Here is an 18216-nt window from a genome sequence, read left to right on the forward strand (position 1 = left end):
CGAGGGTGACAACGAGCAGCGCGGGTCCGTGCAGGGGCAGGTGTGTAACCTACGACACGCTCGCGGGGTACCACGGACCGGAGGTGTCGCGGAAGGTGCCCAAGACGATATAAGGCACCGTGTTTACCGCGGCGGCTTCAGTTTGCCAACGGTGTCTCGCAGTGGAGGTCCTCCCCGCCGCCGTCCTCCTCGCGTGCCTTGGTCTTTATTTATTATCGGTGATACTCGTTCGCGCGCGCGTGGATCGCTCCGCTAATATCCAGCGATACTTCCCGTGTCTCGCAGTGCGTGAGAGCTCTCTCTGCCGTGCGCCGTTTGCACCCTCATTGTCTCGCCACCGCCACATCGAACACACGATCGTTTTCGTTTTCGCACTCGGTCGTAACGACGAAGAGACTCGCACCGAGAGGAAAAGAGACAGAGAAAGAGAGAGACAGAGAAAGAGAGAGAAAGAGAGTGAGTGATACAAAGTGAGTAGCAGGGATAACGAGAACGAGGACGCAATTATTTATTATTGTCGCGATAATGTACTCTCTGGTTTATTTGCGAATGCTTATAATGCGAATGGAGCGTGAATGGAAATAGCAGGAATATATTCTCGGTCGTTCGATGATCGCCGACCGCGTACCGGAGATAATTGCCCCGGGATATTAACACGTTCGCGACAATCAATTAATCCATTGGTTCACTCTAAAGGACGCACAATTTATTTTTTAATACATTGCTTCTTTGCATTTGTTTTATAACAAAAGGTTTTGCTTTCACCTTATTCAATGAATTTTTCATGAAAGAGATGCACTGAGTGTTATAGAAGAATTCAGAGAGAAAGAGGTAGCAAAGAAGCCAAGGCATCAAAAGTTGTTACATTTTGTGAAGACTGTGAAGGGGAGCCTACAATGTGCATTGCTTGTTTTAAAAAATTTCATGAATAGTTCTGCTATGTTTGGTTACAAAATTTTGTATTAATCTTTTATTTTGATAATTTGTATCATTTGTACTCTTTTATATATATATCTTTGTTTGAACAAGTTTACAGTGTTCGTGTTCAGCTTTCCTTGAATAAACATGTTATTTTGCTATAATTGTAAATCTGATCGACAAACCATGTTGCTAGTACATAGATACATTTCTCATGTAGCCGTAGTTATGATATATAGAGCCCTTGATACACACACAGAGACTTTCAGAAGCAGTGCAATGCTTCGTAGTGTGTGACCCACCAGTGGATCACGATGTCGCGAACGTGTTAAGAAGTGCATCGCGGCGGTAGAAAAAATACCGAGGAATGCGACGAGCGTGAGATTCTTGTGTATCGGCAATAAGTAAATAAGTTATTTCTATTTTTTTTTATACCGGATTAATTTTTTATTATTAACAGCAAAGAGTCATTAACTTTACACGTGTACGCTTGTCTCTGATAACCAGTTTAATAGCGCCAGTTTAATAGATTGTTAGCAGCCCGCGAAAACGTCATTATCGTCATTACAAAATATTTGCTGCAAATATCATCGTTATCGCATCTAATGATAGCTATTAGTTTAGAATAATAGAAGGAAAAAGAAGAGGAACATGTTCGCGCGCACACACCCAACAGGCAGATACTTCCTTCAGTAGGAGTTATTTATCTCGAACGCTGCAAGCTTGACGCTGCGGTTGACAACGAGCAAGATTGATAAGAAATAATAGCTCCGACTTGTATAATCGTCCGTTTTGTATCATCCGTTTTGTATAATCGATAAACAGAGATCGGCGCAGAATAGTTTTGACACGCCGAGTTACACAGTTCTGGAATTTCTGACAAGTTGTCCGATCTAGAGTGATATTACGCATTACTTCATGTGCTAGAGATGTGCGAATCAAGAATTTTTATGTCGAATCGAATCTCATCTTTTAAATTCGAATTCGAATCGAATCGAATGAAATCGAATGAAATTTCACTCGAATTCGAATCGAATCATTAAAAAATTCCACATGACTATTAAACATGCAACAATAATGGTGGAGGATTTTAATATGAAAGAGAATATTGATATTGTAATATCATCTTAAAGTAAAATATATATTTAAATATCTAAAGTAGTTTATAACTAAGTTATAAAAATAATAATAACTAAGTTATAAACTAAGTAAAAAAAAGGCGCCAAGTACAAGCGCAACACGTATTGTGTTATTTTTAGAAGTATCAAACTCAAATTATTTTTTTACTGTACCAGGTGTGTCGGTAATTCCTTTCCGGTTTTTTCGCTAAAGAAAACACGTTATTTACAATGGATAGTTAAAATTTATTTATTCAAAGTATTGGCCATTTGATTCTATACATTTTGCCCATCTCTCAGGCAATTTATGGATGCCATTCCAAAAGAACTGTTTCTCCTTTGAGCTAAACCATTCATCGAGCCATTTTTTAACTTCTTCGAAATCGGCGAAGTACTGCTCTGCAAGCGCGTGCCCCATCGATGCGAAAAGGTGGTAGTCGGATGGAGCCAGGTCTGGAGAGTACGGCGGGTACGATAAAACTTCCCATCCAAGTGATTTCAACACTTCTTTGACTGGTTTTTGGAGGTATGAGACGGCGCGTTGTCATGCTGCAAAATCACCTTATCATGTCTTTGAGCGTATTGTGGACGTTTTTCGATCAATACACAGTTCAAATTGATCATTTGTTGTTGGTAGCGATCAGTATTAACTGTTTCTCCAGGTTTCAACAGTTCATAATGTACGATACCAACCTGGTCCCACCAGACACAGAGCATGGTCTTGCGACCAAAGCGATTTGGCCTTGCAGTCGATGGGCCGCCTTCGCCAGGTGATAACCATGATTCTTTTCGCTTGGGATTTTCGAAATAAATCCTTTTTTCATCACCCGTTACTATTCGATGCATAAATGACTTCCTTTCATACCTTTGAAGCAGCATTTCACTGACGATTTTTCGATTTTCCAATTGCCTGTCATTCAATTCATGTGGCACCCATCTTCCCATCTTTTGGATCTTTCCCATCGCTTGTAATTGTTCACAAATTGCTATTCGGCTCACATTCAACTTTTCTGCCAATTGTTTTTGAGTTTGTGTTGGGTCTTTATCCAATAACTCCTGCAATTCCGCATCTTCAAACGTTTTCGGCCTACCAGGACGTTTTTTGTCTTGAACGTTGAAATCACCACATTTGAATTATCGAAACCACGTTTCACATGTTCTTATGGTTGGAGCATGCTCACCGTAAGTCTCTACCAGCAAACGATGACTTTCAGCGGCTTTTTTCTTTTGATTAAACAAGAAAAGTAATGCTTGCCGCAAATGCACGTTTTCAGGCACAAAACTCGACATTTTCAAAAAATTATTAATCTGTAACGCTGTTATTTTGGCGGAACGTAACTTGTATAGTTTTGAGGTTAATGTAGAATAAAATGACATATGTATCAAATCATAACATTGCATACTTATGGCTAGTGACATCTGTTACAAAAACTGGAAAGTAATTACCGACATACCTGGTATATACCATATGTGTACATAAGTTTTTACAAGTAAAACTTATAACTATAATAAAACTCTGCAACACTTTTAGAAAAGAAGTGATATATTAGAACAGTAGCGCCAACTGAGAAACCTAACATATATATATATAGTATTATTGTATACTTAATATTTTTAGAAATCTCAAATTCAAATTACTTTCTTTTTTAAGATATATATTATGTACATAACATAAGTTTTTATAATATATGTACACAAACTTTTAAAAGTAAAAATGATATCGTGTTATAAAAATTTAACACGTTTGTTAATAGTATTCAATATTAAAAAAAAATATCTTTTTAAAGGTTATGTTATTCAAAATATTCAAGAAAACCTAGCTACAAAAAATGTCCATAACATAAATTTTTCAAGTAAAATTTATCATTCTTTATTAGTTAAGGGTTCAAACATACAGGCCCAAATGGCCCGTTTTATAGCTGATACACGCAAATGATAATGTATTTGATTCCTATTCATATTATTCGGATTCGAATCATAGGGATTCAGACTCGAATCGAATCGAATTACATTAGATTCGATTCGAATTCGAATAGTTCGCACATCTCTATTATATGCTAAAGATATTACGCCAATTTGTTTATTCATGATGTAATTATTAGAACTTATCTGTCTGCCGATTTAATTGACCCGAATGAGCGCCATCGGCGCTGGTATAGACATATCTCTGATATATCGAAACCGTGTATTCGTTGCTCAAATACCGCAATTAGAGAGCAGCGTTTATTCGCAAAAAGGAGAGAATGATAAGAATCGGGTTGAAGCTTTGAAATATTACTCTGAAATATCCCGATATCAGTCTTTAGTGCGACCGTGTGTAAACGGTGAGTTGAAGATTGGCGCCGCGGCGATGAAAGAGTTCTACGCCGTCACGCCGTCGCAAAAAGTGAATCGGACTAAATTGCGTATCGGAGTCACTCAGATGTATGTAATTACGTACCGACATGACTATCAGCCATTGAGTAAGTTAACCTCGACAGTGGTAGCAAGTATTGGAAAAAATGGAAAAAAAGTTATCAATCACCTTTTTCCGGAACATTAGACATTCGCCTTTCTTTCTACGCGCGAAGCGTTATTAACGGCGGCCATTTTTATTATAAAAATGCTTGAGCAATAAGTAGTAACAAATGCCCATTGCGTATCCGAGTTCATCGAATGTTTTGAATACCTGCCCTCAAACTTCGGGTTCCAGTCGCAATTAATTGACTGCGACACCAAGAGGCACACCGTGCTTATTATACGCGAAACTGCGAGTTGAAACGAGGTGAGATATTCATATCTCAGCAATGGCTGAACCGATCGACGTTTTTTTTAATCCCAATCGATTCAGCCTTAAAAAATAGGAAGAAAAGTGTCCTGGTGTTTTTTGTGTACGTTGTCTCCAAGTATATATATTTTAAGACAAAGTCCAAATTACGGAAAATTACGATTCAGTAAGAAAGTAAGAAAGAAACGCTAGACCGCCGAGGAGAGGGGATTTGTGCATCTCGTTTTTCCGACACCGACAGAGGCGTTACGAGCGCGCTGAAAAAGCAAAGAGCAGCGAGTGCGAGTGAGCAAGCGATAGAGAGTAAGAGAGAAGAATATTGCTAGAATACAGGAGGTGAAAATGTGTGACAGAGAGAAAGAGAGCGAGAGCGAGAGAGAGAGAGAGAGAGAGAGAGAGAGAGAGAGAGAGAGAGAGAGAGAGAGAGAGAGCGAGAGAGAGAGAGAACGGGAGAGAGAACGTGAGAGAGAATGGGAGAGAGAATGGGAGAGAGAACGGGAGAGAGAATGGGAGAGAAAACGGGAGAGAGAACGGGAGAGAGAACGGGAGAGAGAACGGGAGAGAGAACGGGAGAGAGAACGGGAGCGAGAGCGAGAGCGAGAGTAAGAGCGAGAGCGACAGCGAGAGCGAAAGCGAGAGCGAGAGAGAGAGAGAGAGAGAGAGAGAGAGAGAGAGAGAGAGAGAGAGAGAGGGAGGGTGGGAACGGGCGAGAAAGAGAACGGGCGAGAAAGAGAACAGGCGAGAGGGGTGAAAGAGAGAGGCATAAAAAGGTGAGAATGTTGGTATGCGTTGGTATGTTATGACGCACGTCATTTGATTGCCGATCAGCTGATGCTGAGCAGACGATGTGATGAGATATGCCATCGAAAAATCAGTACCGGTGTTTATTGACTCGTCGTCCAGGGTGATCGCCCTTCAATTATAAGGACCGCTTCATACAATTTATAAGTGGTGCAGGTATTACGCGATTTAGCTGGATAATTAACAAGTAAGTATAAATTAATAACATTTATATATTAATGATGTATATACGTGACGTATATATAAAATTACAAGTAAAACTTATACAAGCGCAACATGTATTGTGTTATTTTTAGAAATTTCAAATTTAAATTTTTTTTTAAAGGTATATATGTACATATATATGTACATAACAAGTTTTTACAAGTAAAACTTAAAGATAATACATAAAATTTTATAAGTAAAACTTACATAAAACTTACCTTTTTAAACAAAAAGGTAAAAAAAAGGCGCCAAATACAAGCGGAACACGTATTGTGTTATTTTTAGAAGTATCAAACTCAAATTATTTTTTTTACTGTATATATCATATGTGTACATAAGTTTTTACAAGTAAAACTTATAACTATAATAAAACTCTGCAACACTTTTCTACTGTAGAAAAGAAGTGATATATTAGAACAGTGGCGCCAACTGAGAAACCTAACATATATATATGATTATTGTATACCTAACTTAATATTTTTAGAAATCTCAAATTCAAATTATTTTCTTTTTTAAGATATATATTATGTACATAATATAAGTTTTTATAATATATGTACATAAACTTTTAAAAGTAAAAATTATATCGTGTTATAAAAATTTAACACGTTTGTTAATAGTGTCCAATATTTAAAAAAAATCTTTTTAAATATTATGTACATAACATAAGTTTTTATAAGTAAAACTTATCAAATTATATTTTTTGTAAGATATATATGTATATAAACTTTTAAAAGTAAAAATTATATCGTGTTATAAAAATTTAAAACGTTTGTTAATAGTATTCAATATTAAAAAAAATATCTTCTTAAAGGTTATGTTATTCAAAATATTCAAGAAAACCTGGCTACAAAAAATGTTCATAACATAACTTTTTACAAGTAAAATTTATCATTCTTTATTAGAACATTGAGTTATATGGTTATTTTACTTGTTATTGTAACAAATTAATTATTATAACAATACAATAAAAAATATTTAATACAAAAAATCTTGGCGCGGCTGCACCAAAAACTATATCGAACTAAAACTTGTTTAATACATATAAGACAGCATTTTTATTATAATACATTCTATAATGAAAGTTTATAATTTATTTATTATAATACTATATAAACTTAAATAAAACATTATACCGTATATGTATAAAGAGAATTTACAAGAACATTTTATTATAATAAAAATTCTGTCATGTATATATTAATCAAGTTTTAGTTCGATATAGTTTTTTAAAGTCAAATTAGATATCATTGGCATTTCGTCAATTATAATAAGAATAACATCTTTGAATAAAAAATATCAAAATATGTAGAATATATACACATTCGATATGTATATTCTATAGTGAAGGTTTATAATTTATTATAATACTATATAAACTTAAATAAAACATTACACTGTATATGTATAGAGAGAATTTACAAGTACATTTTATTATAATAAAAATGCTGTCATATATGTATTAAACAAGTTTTAGTTCGATGTAGTTTTTGGTGCAGCCGCGCCAAGATTTTTTGTATTAAATATTTTTTATTGCATTGTTATAATAATTAATATGTTACAATAACAAGTAAAATAACCATATAACTCAGTGTTCTAATAAAGAATGATAAATTTTACTTGAGAAATTTATGTTATGGACATTTTTTGTAGCTAGGTTTTCTTGAATATTTTGAATAACATAACCTTTAAAAAGATATTTTTCTTTAATATTGAACACTATTAACAAACGTGTTAAATTTTTATAATACGATATAATTTTTACTTTTAAAAGTTTATGTACATATATTATAAAAACTTATGTTATGTACATAATATATATCTTAAAAAAGAAAGTAATTTGAATTTGAGATTTCTAAAAATATTAAGTTAAGTATACAATAATCATATATATATGTTAGGTTTCTCAGTTGGCGCCACTGTTCTAATATATCACTTCTTTTCTACAGTAGAAAAGTGTTGCAGAGTTTTATTATAGTTATAAGTTTTACTTGTAAAAACTTATGTACACATATGATATATACAGTAAAAAAAATAATTTGAGTTTGATACTTCTAAAAATAACACAATACGTGTTCCGCTTGTATTTGGCGCCTTTTTTTTACCTTTTTGTTTAAAAAGGTAAGTTTTATGTAAGTTTTACTTGTAAAATCTTATGTATTATCTTTAAGTTTTACTTGTAAAAACTTGTTATGTACATATATATGTACATATATACCTTTAAAAAAAAATTTAAATTTGAAATTTCTAAAAATAACACAATACATGTTGCGCTTGTATAAGTTTTACTTGTAATTTTATATATACGTCACGTATATACATCATTAATATATAAATGTTATTAATTTATACTTACTTGTTAATTATCCAGCTAAATCGCGTAATACCTGCACCACTTATAAATTGTATGAAGCGGTCCTTATAATTGAAGGGCGATCACCCTGGACGACGAGTCAATAATATAGAAACACGGCGGAAACCTCAAACGGCGACGGAACTCGCTCGTTGGCCGCAGATTTGTTTTTCTTTTCCGACAGTTCCCTTCCAACGAGCGTTCCAGAGCGCGAGAAAAGATCTCTTTTCATTCGTCGAAGTTGAGCGAGTTCCTCCGGCCGGGCACAAAAAAATGTCGCGTAAATGAAGATAAGGAGGTTACGAGAGAAGTGTACCAACACGCACGCACGCACGCATGCACGCATGCAATCGCGGCATTATCGGGGGCACATACCTTAACGACAAACCCGTCGCAGTTTACTTTCGTTATAAGTTAAATGCGGGAGGATGCACCTGACTCGCCAAGCAAATGGCACTTAAGAGAGAAGACGGCCGAGTCGGCGTCTCGTATCGAGAGAGTGCAGCGGTTTGAATTGCATCACGATCGCGACGTACGAGTGACGAGCGCGTACATGAGTCTCGCTTTTTACATTACGAATCCTATGATTATATGTTATCAAAATGCAAATAATGTTATTGATGTCGTTATCGTTCGGAGGAAAAAAGTTCTACCGAGGAGCAATTTGGATATTGTACAAAAAAATATATCCGAGTTATTTGCCTACGCACGCGCGGGCTCCTCGCTCCATAAATGAGGAAAGAAACATTGTTGTTTATATGTAATATAAAAATACACACGGTTGCATAACGATATTGCGGAAATTACACGTGACGGCTGATCGTTTTTTACCTTTGCCACATAATTTACGATAATTCTGCGAAACGTACTTGCGGATTCTACTGCGCCTCCGTCGGCCAGCAACGAGACAGAAATTATATTCCGTCGGACAAACGGTGCTGAATAATCGCCCGGGGAATTAGCTGAAAACCCGGTGGAGCGTCGATCTCGGAAAAGCATTTCGACACGTTTTGCGAATCAAAACGTTTACGAGCGAACGGGCGAGCGAGCGAGCGAGCTAACGGTAGCAACGGTACCATTTCTTGCACATCGAGCGATGCACTTATACAACGTAAGTGCAACCTGTAATCAAGAAAATTTGTTGGTATTATACTTGCCGACAAGGAAAGTTGGTCGTAAGAATGTCACTCCGCGTCGTATGATTAGCTCGGCTTTAATAATATATGACCGCTCCGGAACACTATTGTGATTTACATATTGCTTCGATAATATTATTCTAAGCGTAATAGAAGCAAGCGGCGATAAGGATCATCTGCATCTACGCGATCGATCCAAATAATCGTCGCGTGCATACTTCGTGTGTTGCGTAGAACACACACGTGTGTGTGTGTGTGTGTACACCATAGAATTCTATATACAGGGTCTCCCATTTTAAATCCCCCAGGCAAATATCTCGAAAAATATGGAAGATACGGAAAAATGTTTCAGACAAAAGTTGTATGGTTACAAGGGGGACATAAAACAAAACTATATAAATTTATTTACAGATGGTGCCATTTCCGAGATATTCACTGTATTCACTATTCATATTCACTATTCATTATTTTTCTTAAATAGAAACCCCAATTTCTTATTACACCATCTTTTTCCACCAATTAATTTGAATAACTTTTATCTGAAACATTTTTCACTTTTTTTCATTTGCCTAATATTTTTTTGAGATATTTAAAGAAATTTTTTTCAATATTTAACTTATGATATCTCGATGACTATTTGTCGGAGGAAAAAATAGTACAAGACTTTTTTACTCTATTTGATCTCAAGACAATAGTGCTACAATAATGCTCTAATAGTGTTACAATAGTGCCCTAATTTGTAACTTATCGACTTTTGGAAATTTCAAGATCATCAAATTAAGAAAAATCAGGATGCTATTGTAACGATATATTCTTGAGACTAAATAGAGTAAAATAGTCTAGTACCATTTTCTCTTTCAACAATAAGTTAGCGAGATATCGTAAGTTAAATATTAAAAAAGTCATCAAGTTTTCCTTAAATATCTCAAGAAATATTAAGCAAATAAAACAATGTTTCAGACAAAAGTTGTTCAAATTAATTGATAGAAAAATATGATATAATAAAAAATTGGGATTTCCATTTAAGAAAAGTAATGATCAGTGAATATCTCGAAAGTGGCGTTATCTGTAAACAAACTGATATTTTGTTGTTTTATGTTGCCCTTTAAAACTATACAACTTTTCTTTTGTCTGAAATACCTTTCCGTATCTTTCATATTTTTCGAGATATTTGCTTGGGGGATTTAAAATGGGACACCATGTATAAGCTAGATTGAGAACTTCCATTGGTTTTCATGTATAAAAACGTTCCTAATAAAAACATAGTAAAACATAGAATCGCGCGCGCATGAGCTTTGCAAGGTCCCGAGAGGAATGCAACTGTACCATACAGGCACTTTTATTGCAGAAAATGTTAACATTTATTCAATATTTAATATTTATGTGAACATTAAGTGTGTCATTGAATGTGACATTGCGAGAGGAAATATTAAATATTAATATTTTCTGGAGAAAAGTGCCTGTAGAGTGCAGTACGGTGTAGTTACGTCCCTTTCGGGACCTTACAATGCGCATCCGAGTGAAATTTTAATACTGTAGATATTTTTAGGGGACGTGTTAAAGAGACGAGTTATCGGTCTAGTGTATAATATAGAAGCCTATAGGAAGGCATACGGATATAGAAATACACGCGAGTATATAAACAAGACTCTCGTTTTCATGTGGAACGACGAAGGATATCGGGCCAAAGCCCAATGCACGAATAAAGATAACTTTCTCGGCCGTGACACCGATTGAATATCGACACCTACGGATGTTGCGCATCCGCGAGAAAGAGAACAGAGAGGAGGGAAACATGTTCGCTGCGTTAATCGCAGCGCTCGCGGACAACCCGCCGCCGTGTCGACCCCAAGATGACACGACAGGACTGTTAGCGTCCGCAGGTGTGACACGGGGCGGAGGAGCGGAGGAGCGGAGGCGGCGGGAGGATTGCAAGAGAATATCGTGTGACTATACGATCGGCCGATGGAAACCGCATTTTTCCGCGGCGAGAACGAGTTCTTAGCCGCTCGCAGTCTTTGGTGAGGCCACTTTTCCTTTCCGCTGCGAGCAGAGAGCATTGTGAAATCCACGGACTGGATGGGGACGGAGCGACCGCGCGTTTTTCGTTCGACGACGCTGGTTTTCGCGGTAGCCATCTCGTTGAGATTGCCGTCGAGTGGCGGGGCCACGAAGCCCATAAAGCCCATTCTACATTAGGGTCGCAAATTGCGAAGCAAAAATCAACCAATCACACTCGATCATTCTGCGGCCGCGAGGAGAACAATCGACCGTGATTGGTCAATTTGTTTGCGACTTTGCCACTTGCGGCTAATGCGGAGTGGAAACTTTATGAGCGTCGCTCCGATTCCGTCCGGTGGACTTTTTGCGAGAATCGCGGTTTCCGGGGACGCTGGAAATGTCACCGAATTGCCAGCGCGACGAGACAGTACGGTACCTAACTGTCGGCTCACGACGGTTTCCTAAGACCTAAAGGCGGCGAGCCGAAACGCTCGGCGGAACTAGAATGACCGGTTCCGAAATGACTGCACTCGCGAATGCCTCGAATGCGAGGAGCCGAATCGTTAGTCGCAGAAAGGTCATCGCTTCCTCGATATGGATGTCCGCTCTCGTTGCGTTTCGACGAAATTTCAAGACGATCTCTCGTTGGCAAGAACATTCAAGTAGGTCGTCGCATTAAGCGCCAATCAGCGCGATTTGCGGTGCGAGGCTAAAACATTAAAATTAAGTAAAAAACGCAATTTCGCAACACTCGCTGTCCTTCGAAGCATAATTTGTTGTCGACGAGCTTCAATTAATTATGCTAAAAAGTGCCGATATCGGTGTCTCAACATTTCTGCTAAGAAAAATATATTATCTTAAGCATACGCGCAGGAATCAACGGTTAAGGACGTTTTTAAAACGTCGTACGAGGGCTAATTACATCGAGCGTATACTTGCATATGCAAGTAGCAATATGTGCATTCAGTCGATACTTATCCCAACGACTATGAATACTTATTGCAATATCGCATATCACTTCACGAACTTCCGTATTTACCAAACTAAATGGCAGAGTGACGAGACTTTAACTGTCGACGTATTCGTACGTATCGAAGACGACGGGATTTTCATAAAATACCGTGCGATGCTGATGAAGCGCAGCCATTTCCGAGCTAACCAATTATTCCAAAGTACTGTTGTAAGCTGGACGATGAAGCGAGCGAACGGAAAAAGAGGTGAATACCGCGCGCACTCGTCGATAACCTTCGATGACTGTCGCGAAATCCGCGGGGACTTTCCTCCGTCCTTCTTTGCGAAGAAAAGAAAAGAAACTTGCGCACTTGAACGTAACGTTGGCTGTTTTAAAATTCATGCGTATCACGAGGGCCGCCTGGTCACAGGCGAGGAAACAGGACGAGATCGCGTGTACTACAATCACGTACCTCCAGCAGTCCGTCTTCGCGTCCATCTGCCGTACTCGCGATGAATTACAAAAGTTTGCAAAATGTAATTTCATCTGCCGCGTTATCATGTTATTCACGTGTTTGGACACGTACGGCCTTGGAGCCGCAGAAGCGAACGATTCTCGCCACTGGCGGTGCGTGCGCAGCGACCCGCACGGATGGAGATTGAGTGATGGATTGAACTGCGGTAGCGACGCAGTTGAGACGCGCGTTGTGAGAGGCGCCGCGCCGGTGGAAAAGCGGCTGACTCGTCGTCGCGGCTCCTTCGGTCGGTGAAAGGACAGGCGGCCTAACCTTTCGCCGGCGGGGAGAGTCACGGTGATCCATAGATCTTGGAGCGGCCGCGCCGACAGATCGAAATTGAGATCGAGGTGGAGTCGCGTGCCTCGCGATCGACGGTCGAGGGCTCGCCGAGGTGGCGATTGCTCCTTTCGCACTGCCACGTGCCGGACTATCCCGAGATGGAGAAGCTCTCCATCCAGCGCCTAAGAGGAAGGGCCGCGCCGACCGGGTAACGTGCGCGATAACCAATGCCGGGGGATTAACGGCAGAGCCATCCGCGCGACGACATCGCGACAGAAAAGGCGAAGAGGAGAATCGGTCTCGGCTGATCGGCTGGCTGACCGCTGCCGATTGGCATTCCGTCTGCGACGTAATCTCGCGACATAATAGGCATCCTACCCGCCGATAAGACCCTCTTCGCCGCCGAAGGCGGTCGCCGACGACGACGATGTGTTATATTGTAACGGATTATCACAACGTCGACCTAGTTCCTAGTCTTGCAACAGCCGTTAGGCGTGTTCCTCTTATACACTTCAACCGTATTACTCAAGCAATGAACATAGTTATTTGCTTGATCTCGAGCGATATCTATAATAATCGGCCGTAGAGTCTTACGTAATAATATGAATATGAGCATCGAGCTATAACGACAATTTTCTCTTTCCATTCACGAGCCCTGGATATCCGTTATGAGTAGACAGGTGTAACCATCACGTATCAGATAGAATTGTATATCGGATCGGGTTACTTTCTGCTGAAGGAATTGAGAGAGGGTAATAAACGATAAGGAGACAAAAACGCTACTTTGTTCTCAGATGGCGTTATTACTGGGATCGATCTACGACGGTTACCGGGACCTGATGGACAACAAAAGCGACCCAAGAGTTAACGACTGGATTCTGATGAGCAGCCCGTTCCCCACGTTAGCGATCTGCCTGTTCTACGCGTATTTCGTTAAGGTCCTGGGACCGAAGCTGATGGAGAATCGGAAGCCCTTCGACCTCAGAAAAGTGATGATATGGTATAATTTGTTTCAAGTGGTTTTCTCTACGTGGTTGTTCCGTGAGGTAAGTCACCTCTTCTCGGATGCAAAGAGAACCCGCTACCTGATTTCGAAAGAGACTCATCTTCTTTTTTATTACTTATCGTCTTTTTTGCCTTGGTAGAGTTTGCTTGCCGGCTGGGGAGGACATTACTCCTTCAAGTGCGAACCGGTCGATTATTCAGATAACCCACTCGCGTTGCGCATGACGCACGGTTGTTGGTGGTATTACTTCTCCAAATTCCTCGAGTTTACGGACACAATTTTCTTCGTGTTGAGGAAGAAGAACAATCAGATTTCCACTCTCCACGTAATCCATCACGGGATTATGCCGATGTCTGTCTGGTTCGGAGTCAAATTTACACCCGGTGAGTATTCCAATGCCTCTCATAAAGTTTGCACAGAGCACCGTTGATCGACATTGTTAGTTGTTGCAACTCGTGCTATATATGTTTAGTCTAACGCGGAGAATGCGTAATCTCAAATTCTCCCTGAGAATCAAATCTCCCAATCCACTCTGGGGAATATTATTAATGAGCTATAGGTACAATTCAATGATCTCACACGATCTTTCATAAGATCCTGATTATTTCTGCTCGCAGGCGGCCACAGCACCTTCTTCGGTTTCCTGAACACCTTTGTACATATCGTAATGTATTCGTACTATCTACTAGCGGCGCTGGGACCACAAATACAACCGTTCCTCTGGTGGAAAAAATACCTGACGACCTTGCAGATGATTCAGTTCGTTTTAGTGATGATTCACGCATTCCAGTTACTGTTTATCGACTGCAATTATCCGAAGGCCTTTGTCTGGTTTATCGGCATGCACGCCATAATGTTCTACTTCCTGTTTCGCAACTTCTACATAGAATCGTACAAAAAGAAGAAATCCACTAGCGCCTTGAAGAAGCAAACACTGAAGAATACTGAGGATAATAAGCAGCATCAGCAGCAGCAGCAGCAGCAGCAGCAACAGCAACAACAAGCGCAAGGCGTACGGGACGACTCTCAAGAGAGCACCGAGGCCAGCGAGAACAACATTATTTATGCGAATCAGTACAAAATGGCCACCGGCTACATCTCGGATAGCGGCCTGCGAAACCGCGTGTTTATCGATAACCGAGGCTTCGACGAATGACGAGCCGGCGTTCAAAGGGCCTTCATTCGTGTCATTCATCGATCATCCATTCGGTAGAGGATTATCGTTTTGTTACGTTGTAGCGTTCAGAACACGATTGAGCGAGAATGCGAAATCAAGCGGTAAGCATATCCGGAAGATATCCAAAGAAACGCGGGAGAAAGGAGGAGGGGGGACGCATTAGAGCCATTCTCCGTGCGGAATTTTGAAAAGTCTGAGTCACACGCACACGCATGGTGTCGGTGTTGCGACATGGTATCTCTCGCGGAGAATTCTGTCGCGCTTCCCGCGAGCAAGTTTGCCAAACTGGAGCGCTGCGTGTGCACATATGCGCGTCTCAGCTTATCTGAGGATGGAAACCGAACGGATAGACAAGTGTCAACGGCTCGATCAAAATCGTCGTAACAAGGTTGCCGAAGTGACGAGAGGTTATGTTCTTCTCTCTCCGTTAGGACGCAGGATCGAGAAGCAGGATATCGCTGTCTTATCTTCTTTCTCGCAAAGAACGTTCGAAATTTGATCGCCGGTTTAGCACGACCGAGCTTAACACTCGCTCGTTCCGTTTCGTATCCGTTGATACTCGTACTGTACGTCGAGTAAATTTCCAGTGCATGCAATCAATATCTGTGATAGCTACTTCTGACCGCGACTTAACAAAGGAAGATGGAGATAATAATTAACAAAGTGTCTTCTGATTAAAAGCTTCGGTAAATCATGTTATTGTCCATTTCATCTTTGAATAACAAAAAACAATGTGAATGCTGTCTTTCCCTTTCGGCATTCTTGACAATCAATCGCGATTTATACTGTATGCTTCCCGAAATATTAACTACACCATGTGTACATATGCATCTGTGTTTGTGTTTGGGTACAAATATTGGGTAAGATTAACGTCTCAGAGCACATACGTCACACGATTTCTCAAATTGTCATGAAAATATTCGAGTGACCTTTTTGAAACTTTATATCGTGAGACATATTGTGATTAAAATCGTTGGTATAGTACTTCGACATGCCTTCTGAAATAATACAATGTTTCAAAAACTTGCCCCACGTTTGAAGAGACAATCGAATAAACTTATTTATCGAGTAAATATTTACATTAATTGACCCATCTCCTGACTTTCATTTTGAATATATGTTGTCATATCGCTGAGCGATATGTAAAAAGTTTCAGCCGTCGCTCATTAAAAGACTGTCAACAAAGAAAATTTCGCAAATAAAACATAAAATTTTTATATCATATAGATTCCTCGAGTCTACGAACACTATATATATATATATATATATATATATATGTATAATATGTATACATATGTGCAAGTGAGGAGCGGGAGGAACTAACCTATATCGCAACAGTTTTTAGTAATTTGTCAGTACTGAAGGATACGATTTGTTGTGCATGCAAAAAGGATGTATACATGTATGTAAAAATAATGTTCGAATGTATTTTCAAGAAATGTGGATATATTAGGTCAATCGGAAAGTTCCGTCCGTCTTTTTGCAAAACGTATGGCTTTATTTAAGAAACAAAGTGAAAAAGTACATCAATCAAAGTATTGTCCATCGTTAGCGATGACTTTTTTCCATCTTTCGGTCAGCAAGCGAATTCCGCGGCGAAAGAATGACTCATCTTTGGAGGTTATCCGGTCAGAGATCCATTTTTCGACGTCTTCATAAGAATTGAAGCATTCGTCAGCAAGTGCGTGTGCCATCGACCGAAACAAGTGGTAGTCGGAAGGGGCACAGTCTGGTGAATAAGCCGCATGGGGTAATATTTCCCAGCGAAGTGCTTCTAACGTTTCTTTGACAGATTTTGTGATGTGAGGCCGAGTATTGTCATGAAACAAAATCACTTTATGCTGTCTCGTTTCATATTCTAGTCGTTTTTCGTGCAATGCTCGGCTCAAACGGATCATTTGTTCTCTGTAGAGATCCCCTGTTTGACCACTTTTCAACGGCTCATGGTACAGCACATCCTTCTGATCCCACCAAATACAGAGCATTGCCTTCTTTCCGTGGATATTCTGCTTTGGCGTCGATGTTAAAGGTTGACCGGAATCGCAAATAGTTTTTCGACGTTTAGGGTTGTCAAAATAAATCTATTTTTCATCCCCAGTGATAATACGATGTAAAAGCCCCTTTCTTTGTTGCCTAGCAAGCAAAATTTCGCAGGTGGTTTTTCTCTTTTCAATATTTCTTAGCTTCAGTTCATATGGGACCTATTTTCTTTCCTTGTAAACTTTTCCTAAGGCTTTCAAACGATCGGAAATGGCAGATTAAGCACAATTTAATGTTTCTGCAAGTTGCTTTTACGTTTGACATGAGTCCGCCATGTCCACCAATAGTCTATTTTCGTCCACACTCATCGCCCACCAATGGCTGCAATTCTTCGTCTTCGAATACTCTTGGTCCTCCAGAACGCTCTTTGTTCTTTACATCAAAATCGTCACTTTTAAAGCGTCGAAACCATTCTCTGCATGTTTTATCGGAAAGAACATTATCACCATAAACTTCTACAAGCATTCGATGAACTTCAGCTGTAGTTTTCTTCCAATTGAAGCAAAAGATTCACTTGGACACTTCGCGTAAATGACGCTTATTTGGTTCAAATTTCGACATTTTCGATGCAATAAAAAACAATGTTATTGATGCAAACGTATACCTTTATGTATTGAATGTTATTGACAGATGTCAAAACAAATCATTAAACTTCGTTTAGACATTAGAGGTTAACGACAGTTCTAGCTATAGCTACTTGCCGCTAGATGGACGGAACTTTCCGATTTATCTAATAGATTAAATCGAATTAGGGTTAGGCTTTTTGTGAAGAAGAATGCAAAGGGTGCGGCAAAGTTTATATTAATTAATTCTATAGATTATTAGTGGATATAATTTCGACATAATTATGTTCGAAAATTACATACAAAATTACATTAAATTTAAGTTCTTTTGCTAATAATTTGTTAATAAACTATGAGCGACAAAACTGAGACTTTTTGTGTGAC

General features: G+C 39.1%; 1 protein-coding gene across 2 annotated transcripts; it reads left to right on the plus strand.

Moving 5' to 3' along the window:
* The first annotated feature begins 119 nt into the window (after positions 1–119).
* LOC105191178 (elongation of very long chain fatty acids protein AAEL008004) lies at positions 120–16843 on the plus strand. Of its 2 annotated transcripts, none has more exons than XM_011154394.3 (4): positions 120–470; positions 13841–14092; positions 14192–14435; positions 14670–16495. In XM_011154394.3, the coding sequence occupies exons 2-4, from the start codon at positions 13841–13843 to the stop codon at positions 15206–15208; spliced, it is 1035 nt and encodes a 344-aa protein (XP_011152696.1). In that variant the 5' UTR covers positions 120–470; the 3' UTR covers positions 15209–16495. The 2 variants fall into 2 exon arrangements, with proteins under 2 accessions (XP_011152696.1, XP_025161091.1); XM_025305306.1 differs by lacking the exon at positions 120–470 and adding an exon at positions 12925–13254 and having other exon boundaries at positions 14670–16843.
* Positions 16844–18216: the final 1373 nt, after the last annotated feature.

This window comes from Harpegnathos saltator, unplaced genomic scaffold (genome assembly GCF_003227715.2).
Source record: "Harpegnathos saltator strain DR-91 unplaced genomic scaffold, Hsal_v8.6 scaffold691, whole genome shotgun sequence".
NCBI lineage: Eukaryota > Metazoa > Arthropoda > Insecta > Hymenoptera > Formicidae > Harpegnathos > Harpegnathos saltator.